At 32.6% G+C, this 27943-nt stretch overlaps 2 protein-coding genes across 4 annotated transcripts in view; one reads left to right on the top strand and one right to left on the bottom strand.

Moving 5' to 3' along the window:
• The window catches only part of LOC412818 (NMDA receptor 2), a 311909-nt gene extending 286186 nt beyond the window's left edge, over positions 1-25723 (bottom strand). The window contains exon 1 of the mRNA XM_026441777.1: positions 25532-25723. The gene's annotated coding sequence lies outside the window, so the exon portion shown is untranslated. The remainder of the gene's footprint in view (positions 1-25531) is intronic.
• Positions 254-27480, top strand: LOC100577159 (protein PFC0760c). 3 transcript variants are annotated; one of them, XM_026441782.1, is made up of 7 exons: positions 572-2085; positions 2228-2477; positions 4491-4617; positions 19684-19816; positions 23719-23863; positions 23945-24108; positions 25746-27480. In XM_026441782.1, the coding sequence occupies exons 2-7, from the start codon at positions 2291-2293 to the stop codon at positions 26430-26432; spliced, it is 1443 nt and encodes a 480-aa protein (XP_026297567.1). In that variant the 5' UTR covers positions 572-2085; positions 2228-2290; the 3' UTR covers positions 26433-27480. The 3 variants fall into 3 exon arrangements, with proteins under 3 accessions (XP_026297568.1, XP_026297567.1, XP_026297566.1); XM_026441783.1 differs by having other exon boundaries at positions 254-2477; positions 25752-27480; XM_026441781.1 differs by having other exon boundaries at positions 572-2477.
• Positions 27481-27943: the final 463 nt, after the last annotated feature.

Genomic DNA, 27943 nt, shown 5'->3' with positions numbered 1-27943 from the left:
ACGAAGGAATTCCACCGTCTTTGTCGAAATATTATATTATTCCTCTTCGAACAGTAATTTCGCTTTTTCACACGGGCGTCGCTACTCTATCCACAGCCAACTTCACTCTGAACTCACTGTGCTCTGTTATTTATATATTTGCCATTTCGTGGTTTATTCGTAAGAAAAATTAGTTTGATTTCGTGCGTGATAACATTTTCGGCATATTTTACTTTTTCAAAAGGAGAAGAATGCTTGCTGTTCAGGCAAGAAAAAAGTTACGCGAAGTCTACTATGGAGAAGGTGTATCAACCAGTAACTGGTTCTCAAAATAAAGATCCACCACGTTTTTGGAAAACGAAGCAAACCGATGAATAACGACTCGAGAAATCGCTGCTCGAGATCGAACTCGTCGAATGTTTCATCGGAAAAAAACGAAATTACTTTCCGAACGATCGAATAATATTGAACCGGTCGCTCGTACTGTTTCTCAACGTCGTTTCACGGTGAAATATTCGGTCCAATTATCATCTCCCGCCGGCAACGTTCGCAAATCTCTGATAAACGACGCGACTGACTTGGCGATAAAAAGAAAAAAGAAAAAAGAAAAAAAGAAAAGAAAAAAAGGGGAGGGGAGAAAATTTACAGGAACATTATCGCGGGATATTGCACCGAGATGTAATCCCGATTCTTCGAGATATTATTGCGCGCTATAAATCCAAATGCGGAAGGAGATTCTTTGCAACAAAATTTTATTATATCAAGAAACGATAAACTTATCGCTAATTTTTAAATTTTCTTATCGAGATCGTGCTGCTAAATCGAAGATATCCAAAATATGATAACCGTACACGTTGATGACTCGTCGAATCGTGTCAGATATCAGAGAGTTGAATTATATTAGAAGATGGAGAGAAACTCGAGTCGAATATAAAATTCGTCTCGATACCATTTTTACCATTTTTCTAAGCGTAAATTTTTCGTTGTATGGATACTGTAGGGATGGAATGAAAAATTCATTTTTTCAGGGAGGAAGGGGATAAATGAATGGATGATGGTTCGCGTTGGACGGTCGAAAAAAAAAAAAAGAAAAAAAAGGCGAAGAAAAAAAAAATCGAGCGTGGATGACTTACAAGGATTAACGCCGGTGCGTGACGCGACGCTGTATCGGTTTTCTGTCCTTTTCGCGGTGGCCGTGCGCTCTCGTAACGGTGGCGCATATTTCATAACGAGAACAAGCTCGAGGACGTCGACCCGACGTAGAAAAATAAGAATGGCGCAGTCATTAGCGTGAAACATAGAAGATCATTTCCGTCCCGCGTTCGCAAATGGGATATCGTGATAATGAGCTCCCCCCCTCTCCCCCTCCCCCACTCCCTTCAAATATTTTTAATTTTATAATCACGCCTGATATTCTTTCCTCGCGATCGTGAAAAGAGGAAAAACGAGAGAGATCGTACGTTTGTACATTTGTCCTCTCTTTTTCAATGTAAAATATACGTACGAGGAGAATTATCACTTTATTTCCGTGATTTACAGAAACATTTGTGTAAAAGAGTGAAAAAAACCTTATTGTATTTATTCTATCTAATTATCTCTACCGTTGCACGAATAACCACGATATCGATAAAACGTTCAACATTGGTAATGCAAAAACGAATGAATTTATGCTAATCCGACTTTGAAATGAATGGAAGAGATGAGAGAGGAAATTTTCTTATCCGATCGGAATATTTTAATCACTGGCATACGCGATAAGAATATTACAATAATGGAAATTACTTTGGATTACTTTCGCGAAAAGATATTCTCGTTCCGTGATATGATAATTGGCGTAAAATCGCCGAGCGCTCGGCCGAAATGGTCGTTCGCGACTGAACGTTGATCCATCGAGCTCGCGTTTGTCTCTTTCTAATCGATTGCTCGCGTCGATTGGCTCGACGAGCGCTCGCGCCCAACTTCAAGGCGGATCGATCCCGTGCGACGCCGCGTGCGATCGTATTCTGGAAGAATGTGTCAATCGGATTGGAAAATCAACGATTATTCCCAACGAGTTTCCGTTATAAACGCGTATTTCTCGTTGTCTCGAACTTGAAAACGACGCGTGTAAGTAAAGACGATACGAATATATAGGCTAATATCGCCCCGTTGAATCTTAACCTCTGTGAACAATTTCACTTCCGTACAATTTTCCGGGCGAAGAGAATAAGTTTGAAACTTGGGAAAGAACGTATTCTCGGTTTAATAGCCGGTGTCTGCTCGTACTGGATCAGGCTGGAGTGGTGACTTAATTAAAGTAATTACCGAAAGGATGGACTCGCGGCAACGATATCTCGAGGAACAATTGCAACGAAGGGAATCGGAAGCCTCGGAATTGCGCCGGAATCTTCACGAACTGAGCGGCAAGTTTTTCCAGCTCGAGCGAGCTTTCGAAATCAACTTGCAATCGCAGGCTCGCCAGGAAGTTGAGTTCAATCGTATGAAAGTTGAATACGAAGGTGAGTCGTAATGATAAATTTTGCTCTCGTAAAGAGTTGTAATTCGTCGAAATTAAACTCGAGTATTGTAAAGTTTACGTATTTTACGAAAGCATAAAGTGAAAGTAAGTTAACATTTGATTGTTGGTTAATTATTCGTGAATCTCCAATTTCCAGTCAAATGTCCAAGTCAATTCCCAATTCGATTGAATCGCGCAACTCAATTTCAATCATTAGCGATAAGATCGTAGTTGAGATCGATCTCGGTGAAGTTGCAGGATCTAATCAATAGTAAGGATTATAAGATATTAGGTAGATAGGTAAAATGGATGGAGCTTTGATCGTAGCGTTTCAAGGATCTAAAGCACGGTATTTGAGTTCAAATATATGATATTAAAATTTTCAGAGTTAAAATTTTATATATATATATACATAACTAGATTGTGGATTTTTATGCAAATTTCATTAAAGCAAACTCGGGGAATAGAGAAAAAGTACGGCATTGAAATCATTTTTTATTTTATCTCTCGATATCTCGGCTGATTGTTAAGGATTCAAAATGGTGTCTAATTTATAAATAAATTGTGATGTACATTTTTTCTTCAAAATATTAAAATCTTTCCAAGAATCGCACAATATTTTTCACTTTTCTGAAATTTAGAACAAATGGTAAAAAATTAAAAATCGAAATAAATAAAAAAGACAAGATCTTTTCCTTCTTACGATCGTTCATTCGTTGACCGGAAATTAATATCTTAGAAAATACAGCGTTCCAAAGTTTCTTCTAATTTTAATAGGATTTAATTCTACTCGAGATATATATTTAAAAATTATCTTTTCTTTTTCACGATGATATCTCGAAAGTCGTAAGGAAAGCTTTTTTAAATTGTTTTAAGAAAAGTTTCCAAAAGCTTCTAACAGTCTTTCGTTCATAGACCGGAAGTTATTATCTTCGAAATTACAGCGATTCAAAGTTTCGCTAATTTTAATATGTTTTTAATCTAGTTTTCTCTAGTGTTCAGAGAATTTTAGTGGATATTTTTTTTTTTTTAGTTGTCAATTACCAAAAAATATCTTTTGAAAAATCAAATCTCCTTTAAACTATGTTTTAAACTGTTTTATCTATAATTAAATATCCCCTCGCTTATGTGAAAACACGATCGCGAAAGATACACGCGATATTAAAACTATTTGAATTTTTCATTTACATTGAATATTGAATTTTGTGATGCTCGATCGAGAATTCTCTTGTTCGACGAACGTTTTTCCATTCCATGTGCACAAAGTGAGATAAGGGGATAATTCGTAAAATAAAATTTGTGAATGAATGAAATTTTATTCCTCGAGCAAAGACGATATAAAAATCTTCGCACGATTTCAACCGAGGCAAAATATTCCCCTCGTCTTCCCATTATCCTTTTCACATTGTTAGCATAAAGTGAATAATGGAGGACACGTATGGGAATACGTATCAAGTGGCGTTAAAGAACATTCCGGAAATTTTACGTAGCTCGTTAACACTAAATAGAACGGCCACTTTTGAATGAAGCGTACTCAAATTGATTCGATCGAATTATTCCTTCTGCAAAGGATCCGTTCTTTGAAAATTTATCAAATTCAATCCGATTCGTCGTGTACTCACTTTGTATGATATTTCAATATGACTAAAAAAAAAGACTTTTCATTACGACTATGACATTTCTCTCCAAATCTCTCCCATTTAAATCCTGCGTGAATTATGCAAAACAAGGAATTTCCTCTTAAAGCCCCTTATAAATTTTATTAAAAGAGAGATTGAATCGAGGATAATATAGAATCCGGCACTTAATTGACCACATCTTTTCTAGAATTAGAATTTCAAATTCAATTCCTAATATTCGAATATGTATTAGATTTAATTTTTAAGATTCAAGTTTTCGTGAAAAATTTGCGTGGAGTGGGAAGAAAGCGCGTGGCAAATGAAATAAATAAATAAGCCACGTTAAGAAATGAGAAACGATGGGGAACTAACGTGGTGGTTCGGTTTTCTTTTAGAGCTTCGAAAGCTTAACGTGGAGTCCGCACAAGCGAGAACAAAACTGAACTCGATATTAATGAATACGACAACCGAGAGAGATCATTGGAAAAATGCTTTCCTGCAGCAAAGAGGAGATATTAAAAGGTACGTTGCATTCAATCAAGCTTCTCGCTAATTCCTCTTTCTCTCTTCAGGACATGCGTCCTCCCCCTCCTTTTTTTTTCCAGATGCATCGTAAAAAAGCCGGTCGAACATTTCGCGAATATTAATCAACCGTGAGAAAATATTTACTTTTTTCCGAGGAAAAAGTTTCAAAAATCAAATCAAAGGAAAAATACCATATTCGCAAAATTTTGCATTTTAATCGATCTGTATGATACAATTATACAATTGTATTACAATTGTTATACAATTCAATTTAATTTATCGTGTACAGTATTGGCGAACAAAGGTTTTCTTTCTCGAGTGAAAAATTCCCAACTTTGTCTCATTTGATCTCCACCAACTTAACCGTCCACGATATCTCTAATCCTCGAAATTTCTCAGTTTCTCGGAATTCCAATCTCAATTTTCATTGTGACGACGACGACGACGCGCCAAAGATTCATCGAGTCTATCTTCTCCTCTTCCCTGAATCAACGTCGCAATTCCGTGGACGCCTGGCGCGTGGAAGAAACGAATTTCAAAGTTGCACAAGAGTATAAGATTAATTAACATTCGCTGCATACGACCCCCGGTGGCTGCATGTTTCCACCCTCGATCCCGTAACCCTCCCCATTAATCTCGATTACCCGATGAAACGAACATTTTCTATCTAGAGAATGAAGAGAGAGAGAGAGAGAGAGAGAGAGAGAGAGAGAAAAGAAAAGGCGCATTTCAAATGAAACCCGACGAACGAGGCATTGGCATTCGATCGATAAAGAATTCATGAAGGAATCCAATTGCGGCCTTGATGAATATAGGCAGAGATATATTCACGTGAAAAATGAACTCTCCCAGGGTTTACACTTTCTCGTTCATCGGGTGCTAAAATTTAAAAGCGCCGAACTCGATTTCGTTTACTCGTTTGTTCCTTCCTTCATTCTATATACGTGCACAATTCTGTGTATTCATATAAAAAAAAAAAGAACAAAATACATGAGCATAATAAGGAGGGTGGAAAAATATTCGATGTTCGATTTCAACATGAACGAGTAGAATAAAGAAGTGAAAAAGGAGAGGAGAAGAAATTTTTATTTCTCTTTCTCTTTCACTTTCGTCTACTTTTCGTTTGACAAAAAAATATATATATATATAAATATGTAGAAAATGCGTTTACAAAAATTTGGTCGAATTTTCAACCAAAGTTTCGAATCGAGTGACTGTTTATAAAATTTGGCACAAATAGTACTTGCGAGTTTTAATGGGCAGATTTATTATAACCCTTCCCTGGTTGGATTTTCCAATTCCATCGTTCGACGATGATGTTTTATTCATTCGAGGCAGCGAAGTTTTGAATATCAATAGGATCGCCGGTGTAAAAAAGTAAATCTACGTGTTCCATTCCTTGATGCGAACGACGCGTTACGCGTTTACGGGACGGAACGGATCAGCCCATCGATGCGATTATGGAAATTTAATAGCTTATTTACTTCGCGTAGATACACGTTGAACCATGATTAAATCGTTATCAACGGATTATTATACGGCTCTCTACGGTACAACCTCGATGAAATTGGATTTGTTTTCTAAATTCACTGTGTAATTAGAATTTGCGTTGAATAATGCGAGTTGTATCGTTGTCGGCCAAATTATATTGTTTACGAACAACTATTGATTAATTCTCCGACTGTTTCTTTTCCTTTTTCTTTTTTTATCATAAATTTAATACAAAAATTCCTGCTTTTTGTAACAAATGATTTTCTCGCGCATTCAAAAGTTTTTTATTTTTTTGAGATAATTAATGTCATTGTTGGAAAAAAAGAAAAGACGAAAATATCCAAAAGCAAATCACTGATCCTTCAACTCGACACGAATTTTTTCTTCGCTTTAAATCCATCTTATTTACTCGACGAAACCGTTCGTCCACTAATTAACCAGTATCGTTTTCTCTAATTACGAAAGGTGTCTGGTTACTTCTTTTTCAGCCTCGTCTTAAGAATCTTCCGCCTCTCTTTTTTCCGAGAGCCACTCGTGAGACTTGACGGTCAATTATAATTAACTACAACAATTTCGCGTTAGCCATTCCAGAAAACTGGCCAAAACGAATCCATTCGAAATTTCTTAATTAACGAGCTCGCTTTAATCCTCGAAAGGGTGCGCGAATTTGCATTTCGACGATGGCCACGTACACTCGATCTACAACATTATATTCATCGAGGAAGAGCGAACATTTTCCCTCTTTTGATCGATCTACGCCATGCTCGAATATCGGCAAATAAATAGGGTTATCGTATTCGGGTGGCGCGAATCCCCGTGTAAATTGTTGTCAATTATCGACCAAATCGAAGAGTTATGGGGGACCGATCGTTGGTTTGGATCATGGCTCTCGAAACCCCTCCCTTGGATCGAGTTATAATATATATATCTCGTCCATTCTGAGAAGGATGGATCGAAAGAAGTAAAAATATAAAAAAAAAAAAAAACGAGTATAGCGATATACGATATATAGATATACGATTTAAATTTCTCAAAGTGGATCTCGAATTAATCGGGACGCGTAAAAGGACGCGTTTGAATATTAATGAGCATTTCAAAGTCAGAGTTATTGTTGTTCTTATATACGCTCACGTATGCTAACGTGGGGCGTGCGATTTGCATGCTAACGCTGATCAGCGAGACACTTGGAGCGTAACGAGACCTCTGATATCCTAATGCACGTTATGACTATGCATAACTTATGTTCGTTAGTTTCACGTGACTTATTAACATAATCATCTGTTACATTTAAACTACGAAACATGGTCGATAAATATTTATTTCAATAGCGATTTCAATCATATTTTCGTTAGAGTGTATTAATAAATTTTTGAGCGAGGAGAAATGCGAAAGTCGTTTGAAAGTCTTCAATAACAAAGATGTTTCACGAAGAGTCGCGATCGTGGAAAGATGGCATTTTATAAATGATACAAAGATAAAGAGAAAGTAAATTATGAAAAATATTTTTGTCTTCGATAGACTTCTCTTTTATTGTATATATATAAAATATTTTAGTATTATTTATTTTTATTCATAGTCCATCAAATTTCTCGACCTATAATATATATCTTGATAGAAAAAATAATATTGCGATTAAAATGTCGAACATAATTCAATTTTCAATCTGTTTCGTATGAGTTTTTCTAATAATCTTCAAATTTTTTGCTCGAAAATTTATTATAATAACCCTTTAATACTTAATCCCACCCATGTAGTCACACCACATTACATATAGGTCGCATATTTCATACTAATGGCAAAAAACCACTTAAAGATATTGCTTACGTTTTAAGCTTTCAACCACGATACTAAAAACCTTAGAAATACCTTAATATTGCAAGTAATAGCTATAATCTGGACAAAATATGATTCCATTAAAGGTGTCCAAACCATGCATTACTATATCTCAACGTCAAATATCAATAAGTTCGCATTTAAGATCAATTTATGCTCCAATATATTAGATTCGATCTAAAAACTGAAAAGAAAAAAGGAAGAAAATTCGATTTAAAATATATTTCAAATCACTAATTGAATTTTCCAACCTCGAAGTCTAGTTATTAACGTCTTTAACCGATCGTGCCCGATTATTGCCGAATTGAAATACGGAATGACACGAAAGTGTATCTGATCCGATCTCGCCCGAACTTTCACGATCCATGCCGAAGTTCGAATTCCCGAGTTTACGTAGCGATCGTTCGCGTGCATTCACGTGTTTAAAAGCAAACAAGTCGAATGAAAGAATGACGATAAGCTCCTGAATTAGCCACATTTACGAATACTACTGTAAGGATTACTATAATATATATACACTAACGGATTACTATAAAACGAAATTCTCGGTAGGATTAAGATAGAAAGATAAATTGACTTCTATTTGCCATAGAGTTTTTCTTAAGCGGCCGTAATGGTCGACTCGAGGACAAATCGTGAGAATTCAGGAACCTATTCCAAGTCCTTAAATCGTGACAAATGGCGAATATATACATGAACGTGTGATCATTAAAAATAATTTATCTCTCTGTTCCAGCATTTTAACATTATCGATTTATGTAGGATATAATGAAAATTCCATTTTCTGTATAACAACTCATTCTCCATTAGATATCGATTATTTCTCATCAAAAATTGAATATCGGCAACTTATGTTTCCCACATTATTTTCCTGCCTCTCTAAATTTCGAGGAAGAGACTTTATCACATCTAACTCGTGATGATACGACCGATGATAATAATAATTAAGAATAATTTAAATAAAGAATAAAAATGAAATATATAGGAAGAATTTATAATATCAAACAGGCTTGGCACTGATTTCAGTCGAAATTGAAATTTCGATTCCTCGATTTTTCTTTATGACGAGAGTAAGATAATAAATCATTTTAACGAGGGATAATTCTTCGCGTGAAATCCGTATGGATCAAAGTTTGATAAAGAGCGCAAAGATCCCTCGATACAGATATATATATATTATTGAACCGTGTTGCGTCTTCGAAAATTTCTTTTATACGATTAATCGCGCGATAGAAATATAGGCGAGTAAGAAAATACAACGAAAAATAGAACGTTCGAAATAGAACGATAAAATAAAAAAAAAAAAAGGAAAGAATAAATCGCTCGCTTCATGTTTTACACGTGGAAAAGGAGGTCACCGTTTTTATTCGCGACTCGATATCCTTTCGACGTCGCGGAATTAATACGTTGTATAAACTCTCCCTGCGACTAATCTGCGATACCTTTCGAGCCAATTTCCGATAAAAGAACTTGTTACTCCGTCGAGTTGCGCGCGATCAATGATCAATTATATCGATTTATTATCTATCGTCGAATATTACAAACGACGCTTGTCAAGATTATTATTTATAGTACGGCGGTAATCTGAAAAGGGATTCAGGATACGCATACGGTATTACGATGAATATTTTCTGCACTCGATTATAATAGTTGTCAATACGTTATAAGATAATATTATTGATCGCTTACGAGTCTCCATTGTTAAATTCTATCGACAGTGTATCGAAACATTAATATTAAATTTTATACATTTACGAATTGCAATTCTGTCTACTCGTGGGGATGCATAAATTCTCAGAATAGTCGGATTCTCTCTCTCTGCCACGTTATTACGTCGAAATTTCGCGATGAATCAAAAATAACTGCGTGCAATTAAATCGATTTCGAGGGTTAATCGGTGGATCTTTTCAATTTTCGAGGATTTTAATAATCCCGCTTCAAACTACTCCTCGTTCCCATTTCCATCCGAGAATTAATATTTTCGTTCGTTGATTATTATGAGCCTCCATGCAGATTCATTATCAGAAGAAAAAGTAATTGGCGATGAAATTCGACGGAGGAAGATTATTTGTAGAATCGTTTGGCGACCTCGATTGAAGTTTTAAAAAACAAGCTTGTAATCTGTTCCCTTCCTCGCCTCCATCTTTCTCCTCCAGTTCTTTTTATTTCTCAAACTTTCCTCTTCCCCGCTCGTTTTCCGCCTTGTCTCCTCGGATAGTCGGGGAGGAAAAATTCGGGGAAATTTTTACGATGTTGCCGCTTTTATACCTTATATCTGAATAACACCGGGATAAAAAAATTTATACACCAATAGTTGCCTCTTTACGATCTAATAATCCACTAAATTCTTCTCTCTCCAACTTTTTTTCTTTTTTTTTTTTATGTAAATCTAGAATTTTATACGAGAAGAATTATTAAACGCGCGCGCGTGTATCTTCGAAACTTTACATCGATGTAAACTTTAATCCTTCGCGCTCTTTAATTTTTTTTTTTACCTAGCAACAACTCTTTAATTCATTCACAAAAAGGATGTAAAAAGAGGGTAAAATATATTGCGTGAAGCATTGCAAAGTATTCGAGAGAAAAGAAGAAAACATTTTAGATTATTTTGAAAGTTGGTGTAAGAAATATGATGTGCGAGCCGCACTCGATTTAGGGTTAACTCGTCTCGAAATATCTCGGCATGCGAAGCTAAGGATTTCGATTTTCGAGCTCGAATAACCTCGAGTCGAATAATTCGATTCGTTTTACGTACAATTACGTGCGAGGAAAAGCTACGAGGATTTGTATTGTATCGTTCGCGATATATAAATTAATCCAATCCGCGTGAAAACTTTCGTGAAAACGTTATTCGTTCTCGATATATGTATATATATTTTTTATATGGATTTGGGAAAAGAATTTCGAATTGAGTTGTGGGAATAATAGAATCGAAAGAATTGTACGACGATAGATACACGAAGAATTGTACGAAGTGACTGAATTTTCAGATTTCTATCATAGATTTTAAAGAAAAACGTATTATTTACTGCTCGAGTCAGTCACTTTTTTTTTTCGTGACTATTCTTTTGAAACTGACAATTGTCACTTCTTGGTATAATTACACGCAATGATCTACGTTAATCAGATTTTTCGCTCGATTCGATTTCTTCATTCAACCGATCGCTTTTGAAAATTAAGGCAAATCAACGAACGAGAGTGAGAAACCCAGAAGATTAATTAAACAAAGCGCAACATCCGCGCGTAAATTTATTCGTTGGTCGAATAATTATTCGCATAGTCGGAATAATCGATACCCATTGATTGAACGAAATTTCACTTATTCCCGATCCTGGCAATTCACCGCCGATTCCACATCGCTATACATCGCTAATCAACAACGCGATACGATTCATTTTTCGCGATGTATCTATATAGCACATTCCATAGCACACGATCGATTACGTTACGACATTGGCTTCGCGAAAATTCATATTTGCGTGTTAATAATAATCGAGTAAAATTTGATGATCGCAAAATTCGATCATCCTCCAATGGAAATTGCTCGAAATATCAAAGCGTCGAATTTTTGACAATCGATGGCTAATCGCGAAGAGGGAATGGGAAAGTAGAAGCGTAAAATTTATATTCGATTTGAATTTATCGCGAAAAGTGTTCGCCGTTCATTCTTTTCATAAATATTAACTCTCGAAATTGAAGATGGATTCAAAGATGGATATATATATATATATATATATATGTTCGTTTCTTACGCGAGAAGCGTGAAATTTTATCGAAAGATATATATTTATAGAAAGAATTAAGCGGGTGCGCTTTATTGACAAATATTTTTGTCGAGCGGGAAAAAATACGACGGAAACGCGTTCGATAAAGGGAATATCGTTTCGATAAATTCAATTATTTTATTTTTCATTATTCTAGATAATAAATTGGAAATGTAGACGTGTGAAAGTTATTACCAGACCTTGTTACATCGTATATATCAATCCTATAATAAACATAATTATCGTAAATTTTTATAAAAAGTAAAAAAGGATTTGAAAAATCCTTGGAAAAAGAAAGCTCTAAAATACTTATTAATCAATGGTGATTAAAAAAAAATTAGAAATCGCTATAATTTACTCGCAATTTCAAACTAACAATTCAACACAATTCAACATCTTCGTTAAATCGTGACAAATTTAATTCTATTTAATTCTCTACGCACAGACGCGAGATTGTTCTGATTAAAATTAAATAATCGAGGAAAGGAAGCGAAATTTTTATATTTCTCCCTTTTATAGATAGAAACATCTCGACTCGTGTCGCGCAAGTGGAAATGATTATGTTCCTCTCTATGCGGCGTCACGAGTTTCTCGTGTAACGATAAATCCTCCGTCACGGGAATCGGACATTTATCGCGTTCGAGGAGCAACAACGACAACGCTATCGTGCGTTCATAGATCGTCATCGATCACTGGTGAAATCATATTCGACTTGGTGTATTCTGACAGCGTGTGTTGCAATTTCATCGAATATATATATATACACACACGTAGAGTTATCAGAGTTTGAAAAAATCGAGAGAATAATTTAGTTGGTTGCGTGTATATCGGTGTATACGTTTTCTCCGTAAATGAAAAAAAATCACATTTGTTTCAAGCAACGTTCGTTACTTTTTTCGACCAACGAAAAGGATCGGTATAAAAATTCTGTATCGCGAGAAAGATGTGTTATACGCGAAAACGAATAGAGAAAAAATTTATTTCATTTTACCTTTTCATATTCGTTTAATTTATAAATCGTGGAAACTGCGGCAATTTGATATAACGTTATTTTAATTATTCGTAGATAATTATTGGAATCGCGCAAAGGGTAATTGAATCTCTTTCGACGTTTGACTCGATACGATTAGGATTATTGATTATTAATCCATTTTTATTCTCGAGCAAATAAATTGATAAAATAACAATCGTTTACAGGGATTATACACGGTCGAGTAGGTTTGTCGAACGATCATTAAATAAATCGCGTGATTAACAAAAGGGTTGATCAAACAATTTTATCGAGTGTTATCCGCTCGCGATGTTGAAAGCAAACAAATCGTTAAAATCGGAAAATCAAGTGAAAATGCGTTTAATGTAGAGAAAGGGAGGGGGGAAGCTTATTTTAGACGGTTTTGATGACATTTTTTTATTTTTTTTTTTTTATCAAATCGGTATCGAAAATAATTAAAAAAATTAACCGTGACGAAATTAAATTCATCGAAAAATTTCGTGTTTACGTTTCTCTCTGTAAAATATAATTCTCTTCGTGCTGCAATTTGTAAAATTCAAATATATATACATATAACATAATAATAAATTTTTCTTTCAAGTAATAAAAAAAAAAGTGAGAAGAGTAATTAAAAATGAATTCGAAAATTTGGAAAAAATCGTTGAGAAAAGAAAGTTTGTTGAAAACCACGTCAATCCCAATGTAATGTATACTTTCAATTATGGTAATAATCGCATAATTTTGAAATGATCGAGATAAAATTTGATCCCTCTTTGTGCATGAATTCATCGAGATACATAATTACGAAAATATATATATATATATATATAGTACACGTGAAATATACGAAACAGGTGAATAGTTAATCGCTTCGAGGCACTTTCTGTCTCGAGTTTACTCGTTCATCGATCTAATATTCATAGCAAATAATTTCAATTGTCCTACGCACATTCGAAGAGAGATTGGATGGCCAATCGAACAAACTTTCAACAAAATCGTAATTACTATGACAAATGAAATGAATTAAAGAATATTTTTTTTATGTACAAAGATTCAAAAACGGATCCTCTTCAAACTTCTTCAGGAACAAAGCATCTTTAATGTTTTATAGTTAACGCTTTCAAAGTAACGAGAAAAATAAAATATCAACGCTTCGAGCTTTTTTAAAAGATCCTGTAATTAAGAGTTGTTCAACTGGATTTTAATTTTTCTTCTAGAATAATTTTATTGTCTCGGTGAAGAGGTTAATTATATAATTCCAGATACTAATGGGATTTTTCCTTGATATCTTTATTTTAATTTTATGTATCCGCAATTTTCCACAGATGCAAAGAGACAGGAATAAAACGAAAGTAAAGTAAAATAAATTATCGAAAGGATGGAAAATTTTTCTTCAACAGCGTCCGAATATTGTTCGAAGATGAACTATTGTTCTCGTTCGTGGCGAGAGGAAAGGACACGTCTCTCGCGAGCCATTACCGGAAGTTCAAGATCAGAAATCTGAAATGGAAATGAGATTCGATCCACCCACGATTTTATCCTCGAACGCCTTTGCATCCTCTCTCTCTCTCTCTCTCTCTCCCTCGTGATTATGATCGAGAAAGAATCGAGGAGGTGAGGACACAGAATAAACGTCTCCTAAGACCTCCAATTACTTTGGAACGGAATGGATCAGGTTTCCAATTTACCGGTTAGATCCCATCCCTCTCCTTTCTGGATGGAATTGTTCGACCACTCTCGCCCTTTTGTTTCGTCGAGTAACGGCTTGCGAAAATATTTTATCGGTTTGGTGAAATATAATGACCAGAGAGAGAGAGAATAATTTTTCAATGAACTGTTCCATCGATAAAATTTTTCCCGAAATATCTCATTATGAAAAAATATTTTTGCGATAGAATAAATATTGGGATTTTATTATTATTATTATTATATAAAAAAAAGGGCAAGAATTTTTGACGGATAAATTATTTCAAAATCACGGGTGGATAAATAAACGGGGGATAGTAGAAAGTTGGCGGAAATTTTGACATTTGATGCGTGGCACGCGATGCGAGATGAACGATTTTACATATCGATATCGTGTAAAATTTATTGGGATATTAAATAAAATTTCTGCGCGAACAGATTTATTTGACAAGGGGGTGGTGGTGAAAGTGATAATAAGAATGAAACGAATGGCGAAAAGATCGTTTAAAAAAATTTCACTTTGTCATTATTATTACGTTCTTTGTACGTGCACTGTGAAATTTGCCTCGTGTATATCGGGCTTCGAGCCATGTCATGTTTGTGACAATGTTGAAAGCTTGCGGTGGTTTGTTTGATAGACAGGATGATGCTGCAGACAGACTTGTAAGGTGGATCAACAACCGCCTTAATGTCAACTAATTTGATACATAGGGCCTATCTATAGCGGGGAAATTCGAAGTGAATATTAAAGCGAGCATATTTAATACCTTATCGTTCGCTAATATCGTCCATTGTATGATGATAATTGATTTTCCAATTCCTCGTCAAGTATTCAAATTATTCCAGAAGAAAAATTAAAATCCAGTTGAACTGTTAATTAACAGAATCTTTTAAAAAAGCGTTGATATTTTATTTTTCTCGTTACTTTGAAAGCATTAACATAAATGTTTGTCCCTGAAGAGGATTCTAATTTCTTTTCAAAATCACGTTTGCAATTATTTATCGATTTTCGAAAACATTTCGTTTCGTACCTTTATATAAATCTTGGATCGATGGATCTTAAGAAACGATGGTTTATTAAGATTATTCTGTAATAGCGATATCGTGTCGATGGAATAACGAGTTGGTAACTCATCCCTCGGTGATGTAACCGAGATTGCAGTATCTCTCGAATGTCGCTACCTTGTTACGACATTCCCTACCATTGTTACCAATCCACCGTTCGATATTGCGATCAAATTATAAACCGAGATACGATTCACCGATATAAATAAGAAATACTAATTTATACTTGACTTCCTCGTATAATCATTTACAATTTCTAAATTTAGAAATATTATTCGTTTTGAAGAATTATTTCGATCAACACGTATTCCAATCGAATTATAATTGAGATACAATTATATATTTCTATTTATCTTTCTCCCATTTGGACGATATATAATTTGAATGGAGTTTAGACGTAATATTGTTATATTTTGGAAAAGAATTATTTCGATCAACACGTATTCCAATCGAATTATAATTTATTTCTATTTATCTTTCTTCGCAATATATATCTTGAATCGAGTTTAGATGCGTAATATTACACATTTTGAAAAAGAATCATGTGTTATCAAACACGTAAATATTGCGATCAAATTATAATTAAAATACAATTCACGATATATCTTCTTCTCTCTTTGCACAGTATACAATTTGAATCGTTTTACACGTTATTATTTTGAAAAAGAATTGTTTAATATTATTTCAATAATTACTTCTAAGTTTAGAAATTGTAATACTATTCGTTTTGAAGAATTATTTCGATCAACACGTATTCCAATCGAATTATAATTGGAATACAATTATATATTTCTATTTATCTTTCTCCCATTTGCGCGATATATAATTTGAATCGAGTTTAGACGTAATATTGTTATATTTTGGAAAAGAATTATTTCGATCAACACGTATTCCAATCGAATTATAATTGAGATACAATTTACAATTTATATTTCTCTCGTTTGCGTGATATAATTTGAATCGTTTAGACGTGATATTATGCATTTTGAAAAAGAATCGTGTGTTATCAAACACATCAATATTGCGATCAATTTACAATTGAGATGCAATTCTTTCTCTCTTTTTGCACAATATATATATTTGAATCGTTTTACACGTGATATTATTGTATTTTGAAAAAGAATTGTTTAATATTATTTCAATAATTATTTCTAAGTTTAGAAATTGTAATGTAATATTATTCGTTTTGAAGAATTATTTCGATCAACACGTATTCCAATCGAATTATAATTGAGATACAATTATATATTTCTATTTATCTTTCTCCTGTTTGCGCGATATATAATTTGAATCAAGTTTAGACGTAATATTGTTATATTTTGGAAAAGAATTATTTCGATCAACATGAAATATTCCAATCGAATTATAATTGAGATACAATTTACAATTTATATTTCTCTCGTTTGCGCGATATAATTTGAATCAAGTTTAGACGTAATATTACGTATTTTGAAAAAGAATCGTGTGTTGTCAAACACGTAAATATTGCAATCAATTTACAATTGAGATGCAATTCACGATATATCTCTCTCCCTCTTTGCACAATATATATATATATATATATATTTGAATCGTTTTACACGTGATATTATTGTATTTTGAAAAAGAATTGTTTTCGATTAATATTATTTCAATAATTATTTCTAAGTTTAGAAATTGTAATGTAATATTATTCGTTTTGAAGAATTATTTCAATCAACACGTATTCCAATTGAATTATAATTTATTTCTATTTATCTTTCTTCCGTTCGCGCGATAAAATTTGAATCGAATTTAGATTAGTAATATTACGCATTTTGAAAAAGAATCGTGTTATCAAACACATCAATATTGCGATCAAATTACAATTGAGATGCAATTCACGATATATCTTCCTCTCTCTTTGCACAATATATATATTTGAATCGTTTTATACGTGATATTATTGTATTTTGAAAAAGAATTGTTTAATATTATTTCAATAATTATTTCTAAGTTTAGAAATATAATATTATTCATTTTGAAGAATTATTTCGATCAACACGTATTCCAATCGAATTATAATTGAGATACAATTATATATTTCTATTTATCTTTCTCCCATTTGCGCGATATAAAATTTGAATTGAGTTTAGACATAATATTACGCATTTTGAAAAAGAATCGTGTTATCAAACACATCAATATTGCGATCAAATTGAGATGCAATTCACGATATACCTTTCTTCCTCTTTGCACAATATACAATTTGAATCGTTTTACACGCGATATTATTTTGAAAAAGAATTATTTTCGATTAATATTATTTCAATAATTATTTCGAATATTCTTTACTCGAAATATGGCCGAAGAGTAATTATCCTCTTCGTATAAAATACCCGCTGGAGGGGATTATAATCGCGAAATTCGACAATTACACAATATTGTGTAACGCGAGTTAGTGATTGCAATGGAATATATATATATATATATATATAATCAGTGATAGAGTAGTTTAAATGTACTGTAGAGCGTCATGTGTAGTGATTAATAATGTAATGAATAATTTATAGGCGTTATAAACTAACATCAAACAATCCTGCAGTGAGATGGATATGAATAAACAAAATGTGGTACCGTTGAAAGTGAGCGTTAAACGAACCGTGTGTTATCCTTTTCGTGGAAAACGGAATCGAAAATGCGACCCCTAATTGGACGACAAATAATTAAACTAAGTCGAGTAACGTGATCATTGTGATAAATAATCGAAAGAAATTGATAAAATAACTTCGCTTCGAAGGAACATTGAAACAATCCGTATTTGTATTTTAAATAATAAATAATTAATAAAGGGGGAGAGAAAGTTCGTTTTATTTTAAATCCAATTACGAAAATTGCAACTTCACTTTCAAACATATCATCATCATCATCATTTTATTTTTCATTTACTTTTCTCCTCGTTCGTGTAATTATTTTGTTAATCGATATCCTTATTAATGTAATTATTTCCTCTGTGCTTCGAACGAATTCGTTCAATTTCCGAATAAACTTCAAAAGGATGAACCTTGAATCGTGGATATTGAAAGCGTTTATTAAAAGTTTAATTCGCACGGATACGTTTTCTTCGATCTTGGAGATCAACTGTTCGAAAAGATCGATACGAAAAAAATTTTTTTCGAAAGATTGATTCCTCGTGAGAAAGAGAGAGGAAAGAAAACACAAAGTTTCTCAAAGTAAACGAATTTTCAAGTCTCTGAATTATCCATCCGCTCTTAATATCGCATCTCGGATATTGGAGACGTTTCAAACTTTATAATGCACTTTCATCCCTCATCAAGAATGCCGTGGAAAATATGGTAGACATGTTGTTGGAATAGAAATTAGAAAGTTTGGGAAAAGTTTACAAGCGAGTCGAGTCTCTTGTCGGTGTTTTGTGGCAACATTTACAAGTCGAATCCGTTCCCATCCTTCGAATCATTATTTTATTAACCTTTTTAGAAACTGAGACGAGCGGAATGATCCTCGCGAATTTTTTTTCTCTTTCGATTGTTTTCAATTTTAAAACTGCCAGAGAAAATTGGCCGAGCAACGTGCATCGAAAGAATTATTTTTCTCACTTTTGTAACCAGTTTAAAACTGGTACAAATGTTAAAAAAAAAAGGAAATCTTTTCTCCTCCTCTTCCTCTCCCCTCCTTTTATTTTTACCTTTGAGTGAAAACAAAATGCGATGAAATAATAATTGAACAAAATTGAAAAAGAGCGTGCCCACTTGCTTCTCTGATTATAAAATGTTACATGAAAAGTTTCTTTTTTTTTTTTTTAGATAAATACAATACAATTTTCATTCATTTTAATTCATTTTAATTCATTTTTCAATTATCGGAACACTGAAATGGACACTGAAGAATGCAAAAAAAAAAGAGAGAGAAAATCGTAGATTGAATCAAATCGATCTGCAATCCGCTCCAATCATATTTTACTGTATAAATCCTCTGTAAATGAGATCGTGGAACAATTTTGAAATAGGATTTTTAAGTGAATGGAGGGGAGGAAAGTAAGGAGGAAGTAGATTTCTCCTTTTCTTTTTTCTTTCCATTCTTGTTTTCACACGTATCGAGAATTATATACACAATGTGATCTAGATAATCACGTGCGCGTTGATGGATAATGATGGAAGCAAATTTACAATATCGTGAGGATCAAATTACCTCGTTGTTTTCTCGTGCATTTAAGGGACAATTCGTGTAAAGGGTTTAATCGGTTTGTGTTTTCAGGGAGAGAATCGGATGGGGCAACGCGATGGACCTAGTTAAACGGGAATGCGAGGATATTTTGAAACAGACTCGAGAAAGTGCGGAGAAACAATTTCACGAAATGGTCGAGTTGTACAATGAGAGCAGAGAAAAGGTATTTGGAGGGAAGAAATTTAGTAATAGTTTTGCTTCAATCGTTGTAACAATGAATCGCAATGAGATTAAATTTTTGAGATTGAAATTCGAGAGGAGAAGATTAACAAATGAACACATTTATTTATTCTTTTAATTATTAAACCTGAGAGAATAATTCGCGAAATATCTGACACACAGATTTCCTTTCTAAAAAGAATTTATATATATAATTTATATATCATAGAGAAAAATCGAATATCGTACAACGATATTTCTTCGCACAGTATTCGACAGATATTCGAATTTTCCTTGACGGATAGTTGAGGGGGAGAGGAAAAGTTTTGGATGCAATAGAGACGGTACACGCGCCGTCTAAACCGACATCAAAGCACTTCTTTAATTGATATGCATTCAGCCCGGCGTTGTAGCCGTCCTTTCTACAGGCTGCGCATCGTAAAATGTGTGCGCCCTTTGAAACCGTCGCCTTTTTCATACGCGAAATCGAACTTGTCGCCTTTTCGCTCCCTCTTGAATATGCAGCGGCCATCGAGTTTCGACTGGGCCTGGATACACGCCTCCACCCTTCTAAATTACGCTTTCCTTTTTTTTTTTTTTATTCTGACTCCGATCCTCTTAATTTTACCGTCAAGTTTTCGTTATTCGAGTACGAGTAATACACATCGAAATGGACTAATGCTAATCTAAATATCCCTATATATACAACATTTTATCTGGAGATTTATGATCTATTAATGATTTTTCAAACGTTCGTTTGTATTCTCCAGAGATATGGAAAAAAACAAACGTAGAATTTCATTATTTTATTAAAGTGATGCAACTTTGTTCGAGTCGTGCGAGAAGATATCGAAAGGTAAAGTAGATATCCTACTTAACCGGTGCATCGTGCATAAGCGATGCTCGCTTTTTCTTCTAAATATAAATTAAAAGAAAAATAAAGAAGAAGAGAAACGATAGTAGCTGTTTCATGAAACGTAATCGAATTTGTCGCTAAAATTTCTTCTCAATCGTGCTCGATGTAATTAAACTGGTAAAATATTCTCGAAAGTGAGATACTTCAATCAACGTATCAGTGTAAAAAAGATTTAAAGTTCATTCGGCTGATATTATCAATTTATCGTTGAGAAACTGTTTCAGAAGCGTTCCTTAAACGGAATCTCCCCGCGGGAAAGAGAATTCCGTTGGCAAGAATTTCGTGGAATTTCAGAACGTATTTTCTTTGGCGTAAAAAGCACATCGGGCAAAGGCCTTTCGTAATTTCTACAGGGAGCACGTCAAACGCAATTATCTTTATCTACGAGGGACAAGGATGGAAAGAAAAAAATAATAAAGAAAATTGCAACTGATCATCTATTAACTTTAGACGTTGATAATTTTCTACATAAATCTAATTCAATTTTCAAACAATTTCACTGGAGGAACTTATAATCTTTTAGGCTTTGAAACTTTTTTTAAAAATCTTCATTTTCGTGAAGAAAATAAAGAAAATTAGGAAATTAAATATCAATAATTTTCTAAATGAATCTAATTCACGATTCTCAAACGATTTTGATTCGAAGAATTTGTGTTCTCTTTGAGACAAGCCTAAGATGAAAATCTCGATATTAAACATTCAACGCGAATTGCGTTGACTTAAAATCCTTGCTCGATCCACAAAGTTTTTATTGCTGCATGGCTCTACATTGTTCCCGGAACATTCATTAAAGCCAAATTTAACTTTCCAAGTTGAATCTTCAACGCGAATTATCTCTCTACCTTATTTTACGTAATAATATCTTGTCCATCTTTTCGTGTTGTACTTGAATAAAAGTAAATATCGTTCTAATTTTACTTCCTGTTTTTATAACTTACAATAATTATACAACCGGTTTATATATAAAACTAAATATTTTATTCGCTGCTTCCAACGTACGACTTTTCGTTATTCCTTATTTCATTACTTTCGTTATTTTTCAACGTATTAAACCGTCAAACGTGAAGTAGAAACAATATTCATCAATGTCGGTATACAATCTTTTAATAATCCTAGCAATGAAAAATCTTGAGAAATCTATATTTCTCTATTGGTTTAATATTTATGTCACGGGATAATTAAAAGATAGCACTTGAATAAAAATTTATTTAAAATTTTAAATTCAATTTTTATCACTATCCCTTTAAATCAAAAATTAATAAATCTTTTTTCTTTCTCTCGCGATTATCACCAAGAAGTTATAAAATATAAAATACAAAGTATCTCGATTTTAACAAATTCGTCATAATTCTATGTATATTCACATTCGAGTACGATATTCTTTCTTTCCTTCAATTAATATCTAAAGTATCCTTTCGTTGTGATATCGATCTTTTCTCTCGAATCGACAATCGTTCATCAATATCTCGAGGAGCTGCTCGCGTAAAACGAAGTTGACGTTAAATGTTTACGATCGGTTCCATTAATTTCGCCTGAAATCCTAGCAACGCGTTCCCACCCCCTCCTTCGTATAACGTATAAATTCTAAATCGTGGAAACTAAAGTCGGTACACGGGTTGTTAAATGATGTTTCATGTTTTAATGAAAATCACGTTACATCGTGAAATTGCGGAATAATAACTTAATAGTGGAGTCGTCGTGTAAATGGTTTATTAATTCTAAATTAATATTAAATTAATGGTTAATTAATTTCAAACGTGGTAAATTAAATTTCGATTTAAATTGAAATTATTAAAAGATGGATCCAGTTGATGGAAAAGAAAATTCATTATTTTCATTTTCTTTTCGATGAGCAACAAAAAAAGTTTGAATAAAATATAAAGAAAAATACATATTTTTCCATTCCAGTGGTAAATATTTTTCATGGAAAAAACATATCTTTCTAAACGAATTTCTAATCCTTTTCCTAAAAAAAAAAAAAAAGAGGAAGAAAACTTTTTATTTCGATCCTCGTTGAAACGGGTTAAAGAAGTAATAAATTTGAATCGTGTATTTAATTATCTCGGCGATGATGTTTACGATGAAACTTTATCCGAAATTATATTACCAGAATTTTCGCGAAACACGGTTACAGAAAAACTACTAGTCTCCCGAGAAAAAGTTTCGCATTACGAAATTCGTTTCAAACGCGTGTTTGTCGCCGAAGTTTTCCCGACTCGTTGCAAAAATACATACTTGCAAAATTTGGATCGAATTAGAAGAATTATAACCTCATCCTTTTATCGAATTTCGAGTCAAGTTCCACGATTTATTCGACGATGAAAAAAAAGAAATAATAATAATCGAGGAATGAAAAGATTAAAACTCGAATTTAAAATTCTGTATTCGATTTTTTTTTTGAAAAGAATTATAACCTCATCCTTTTATCGAATTTCGAGTCAAGTTCCACGATTTATTCGACGATGAAAAAAAAGAAATAATAATAATCGAGAAATGAAAAGATTTAAAACTCGAATTTAAAATTCCGTATTCGATTTTTTTTTTTGAAAAGAATTATAACCTCATCCTTTTATCGAATTTCGAGTCAAGTTCCACGATTTATTCGACGATGAAAAAAAAGAAATAATAATAATCGAGAAATGGAAAGATTTAAAACTCGAATTTAAAATTCTGTATTCGATTTTTTTTTTGAAAAGAATTATAACCTCATCCTTTTATCGAATTTCGAATCAAGTTCCACGATTTATTCGACGATGAAAAAAAAGAAATAATAATAATCGAGAAATGAAAAGATTTAAAACTCGAATTTAAAATTCCGTATTCGATTTTTTTTTTTGAAAAGAATTATAACCTCATCCTTTTATCGAATTTCGAGTCAAGTTCCACGATTTATTCGACGATGAAAAAAAAGAAATAATAATAATCGAGAAATGAAAAGATTAAAACTCGAATTTAAAATTCTGTATTCGATTTTTTTTTTGTTCTGATAGGTGAGTCTATTAGAAGGGCAGGTGGGAGAATACGAGGATGTGAAAAGGGAGCACGAGAATCGAAGCCTCGAGTTGGCGAACCTGCTTGAAACTTTAAAACGTTTCGACGTGGATGTCGGCTCTGTCTGTCAACTTGGGGCGGAAGGTAAGTATTATCCTCCACTTTCCTCCAGATATATCCTACCATCCCCTGTTGTAAGCCAAATGTATCCGTTTCCTGCTACAGCTTTGAGGAACTTGACCGAATCGGGCAACTTATTCGAGGCAAGCATGAAGAATCTCAGGCATCTCGCGTGGACCGTGAAAGAAAGGAAGGATGAGCCGCAACTCGTTTTATTGAGAGAACAGAATTCCGTTTTGAGAGAGGTTGTGAAGAATCTTAAGAGGAAGGTAGGAGGAATCTCTGACTCTCTTTTTTTTAATGGAAATTGCGATGTTATTGAATCGAAGATTCAAAGATTCTGTGATTAATCGAAGATAATTCGAACACCATTCTATTGATCATTGTTCTATTCTACGATATTTATCTTAATTAAAAATGCGGATTAAATATAATTCGTGAACTACGAGTCAAATTCATTTCAATTTATATCGATTTATAATGTTTGTTTCGTTTCGTATAGGGAAAGTATAAAAGATAATATGTTTATCGATCATTCTTCTCTCCGATAGATGTAAATCTTTTATTATTTTCTCGTCGAAGAAACGAACAACAGATTGTCTATACTCGCTTCGTTACAATTGGATGCGAAATACTTTGGCTGATAAATATCGTATATATCGCAGAATAGAATACGACAGAATAAAACCAAATCCAATGTTCCATAAAAGTCAATTTAGAGTTTCATAAAGGGCGCGTTATACGATTGCGTGACGTACGTATGAGTTGTTCGAAATTTCATCGGTTATTTGCATGTCCTCTTTCCCCGGCAACAATACAACAATGGTTTCTCTCTTGTCAAGTTATTTTCATATTTTATATTTTTATAATGTACGTCTTTAACAAACGAGTAGAATTAATAAATATTGTCATTGTAAATTTAGAAAACAAATATTGGATTTTACAATAACTTGGCAAATATATACAATAGCTTAAAAGCATATTCGGAATAATTCACCAGAATGGAATGGTTAATTATCATTGTAATTAAAGATAGAGAAATATGTAGTGGAGAGAATTAAAAATATTCCCCCTTTTTATTTTTCATAATTAATGTATTTTTATGAAAAATTATGAATTATTTTAGTAACGAATACACGCGAAACAAAGTGAAAAATTTAAGAGATTATTGTAGGTCGTAAAATAAAATAAATTACGAGCAATTTAATTTTACATTAGGCGAAGCGAGACAGAGATAGAAAGGGCAGAGATGGAACGAGATGGAACTCCTCTCTATCCATCTCGCTTCATCAAGTGCATAATTAAATTGTTTATAAGTTGAAAAGTAAGCTTCGACGAATATTTTTGTATCAACTTTTCTATTTATCTCAGTTTTTAAAAAACGTTTCTTAAATTTTCTATCCATCTTGCCTGAATTTCATATTTTGTGAATGCAATAAAAAATAATAGGAATATTTATACTCGCGATGTTAGTGCTTGATGATACAAGCTATTAAATAATGGCATCGAAAAATTTCCATTCCTTTCTGCCTTTCCTTTCCATATGAAATCCCTTTTGATCGTGAATTTTACATCGATGTGAACATGCATAATCGTAAATAGACGAACCCACTTTAGGAAAATGAAATAACGTAACATTTTTACAAAAATTGACATTCCGAATACGTTTCGTAAAATATAAATTTTATTTACCTTTTTTTCTCCTTTGGGAAATTTGTTAAATGAAGTTTTACAATTTTTCGTAAAATTTCGTCGAATTCCGTGTTTCACGAATGCTTCTTCTTGTACATGTCGAATCGAAAAACTTGTAATCACACTTTATCACTAAGAGTCATTTTCATCTTCTAATTCTATACGTGTTTTTGCATTACATTTCTCGTTATTTTTGTGAAAACTCTTTGTAAAGTTTCAGATGCTGAACCAAACGCACAATGAAATCCCGGAAAAAGAATACGAAGAACGACACGAACGTATGCTTCTAGAAAATACAACGCAAAATAATAACGACAAGTTATTATACGAATCAGATTTCGATAAAAATATTGTTCCGGCGGTGGAAAACTCCGTAATAAACTCACTAATTCACGAGAATAATAACAATTACACGAAAGAATGTAAAGGACACGTCGAAAATGAAATGCGCGGACTAACTGACGGTTGCAAGAACGATAATCGAAATAAGCGTTTCGATATCGAGAGTACAAAGATCGATAAATGTGGACGAATACTGTGTATAGAATCTCATTCGAATGGCACGATATACGAAGAATATGTGATCAAATTATCGATTAATCGAGAAATAAAAATTAAATATCCTATCGTATTGAATAACAACGAGGCGATGGTTAGGTTAGAATTTATGGATAACGAAATCGATTATGAAAAGGCACCGATAGACAGAATGTTGATATTATTTAAAAATATACATGCAGTCGTAAATGTTAAACAAACCGGTGTACCGTGCAGTACGCAAACAACGAAAATAAAAACTTCCAACAACTTTACGCAAACTTCATTTACTGGAATAAATTCCTTTTCTCGTTTAAACGCTGGTGTTACGGTGAGTGAAAAAATTTTTAAATTTTTACTTTGAATTAAGTATCTAAAAATTAGATTATTTACTAAACAAAGAATAATACATTATATCTTACAAAAAAGTTAAAAAAATTTATAATTATAAAAGAGATATTTTTTATACATGCTATAATTTTTTTTATAAATACATTTTAAGAGTATATTATATTCATATCACGATAATAATAGATACAACTAATTTCATTATAAATATGATTCGTATTCGAAAATTACGAAAATATTAGTCGCGAAAACTAAAATATGAAATCGTTTATACTATATTTCTTATACTATACTATATATTTCGTACAATACAATTGCAAAAACGTACATCGATTTCATCAGAATGATGTCTGGTATAAAATATCAACTTGATTCTTTCTAATTAAATATAGATGCTCAATAGTGAAAAACGTGCAATAGAGAGAAGTCTCTGTAATTTGGAACGAACTGTTAACACTTTAAAACTCAATGCGTTAAATCAAGTTGAAACAATGATCACTAAGGATTCACATTCGTATAGAAATGATGAAAAGTTAAATCGTATCAAGATATTGACTCAGTAACATTGTGCACAACAATTTTTATCATTCTTTCAAGTGCAAGAATTTTTAACATTACAAAGATATTTTTAACTAAATAACAATATCAAACTAGATTTGTTATCATAAATGTAATAATACTTGTTCTATTCAATTGTACATAAAAAAATACCGCTAGGAATAATTGGTAAAGATGTCCACAAGTTTAGAAAATGTTAGTCATTATTGTTCCTTAAATCGTTAAAAATATTGTAAGTTATTGAATCTTACAGTATATCTATACACGCAAAGATGTACATTACATACATACATACATAATAAATGTACATAATTGTATAGATTTAATTGTATTTAAAATCGTAATAATTATCACATTATTTTCATTAAGAATTAAATATTTATTTCTTTTTGTTAGAAATAAAGGTGCATTCTACACTATATTCTCGTATGTGAATAAATTTTTTTTCAGAGAATATCGAAACATATTTATCCTCCACATATTTATCCTTTTTTTTTTTTTTCTTTTTTACATAGAAGTGCAATTTCATTACACATGTGCAAATGGAAAAAATTTATTAAAAATGTGAAATGCAATTCGTGGAAAAATACGTATATGCATAAACCTTAAAAGATAGTTCTTCAGTTTTTTCACATATACTTCTCCTTCGATTGAAATATATAGAATTTATATATAATTCATATACTCTTAATTCAGTATTCTATATTCGAGTTTTAATTACAATACGATTAAAAGACGAATTATTTTTTAAGTTTTTCATTAAGTAACAATGAAAATTTGATTTATAATATAAACTATTTCTTACAATTATGTTTGCCTTTATGGCAAATAAAATAAATAGTTTTAGCATGCACTATATTTCTTAATTATTCATCGCGCTGAATCTCAAATCTTAGAAAGACAATATCAGAAACAGTTTAGTTCCAATGTTTTTATGTAAAATACTTTTAAAAACACGATGAGTAAAAA

This window comes from Apis mellifera, linkage group LG7 (genome assembly GCF_003254395.2).
Source record: "Apis mellifera strain DH4 linkage group LG7, Amel_HAv3.1, whole genome shotgun sequence".
Taxonomy (NCBI): Eukaryota; Metazoa; Arthropoda; class Insecta; order Hymenoptera; family Apidae; genus Apis; species Apis mellifera.
Note: the sequence above shows the minus strand (reverse complement) of the source record. Positions and strands in the feature narration are given on the sequence as shown.

Excerpts from the sequence above, each read along its gene's own strand:
- LOC100577159 (XM_026441782.1), top strand. The coding sequence starts at position 2,291 with ATGGACTCGCGGCAACGATATCTCGAGGAACAATTGCAACGAAGGGAA. Across the intron at positions 4,618-19,683 it reads CAAAGAGGAGATATTAAAAG|GGAGAGAATCGGATGGGGCA; the intron begins GTACGTTGCATT and ends TTGTGTTTTCAG. Across the intron at positions 23,864-23,944 it reads CTGTCAACTTGGGGCGGAAG|CTTTGAGGAACTTGACCGAA; the intron begins GTAAGTATTATC and ends TTCCTGCTACAG.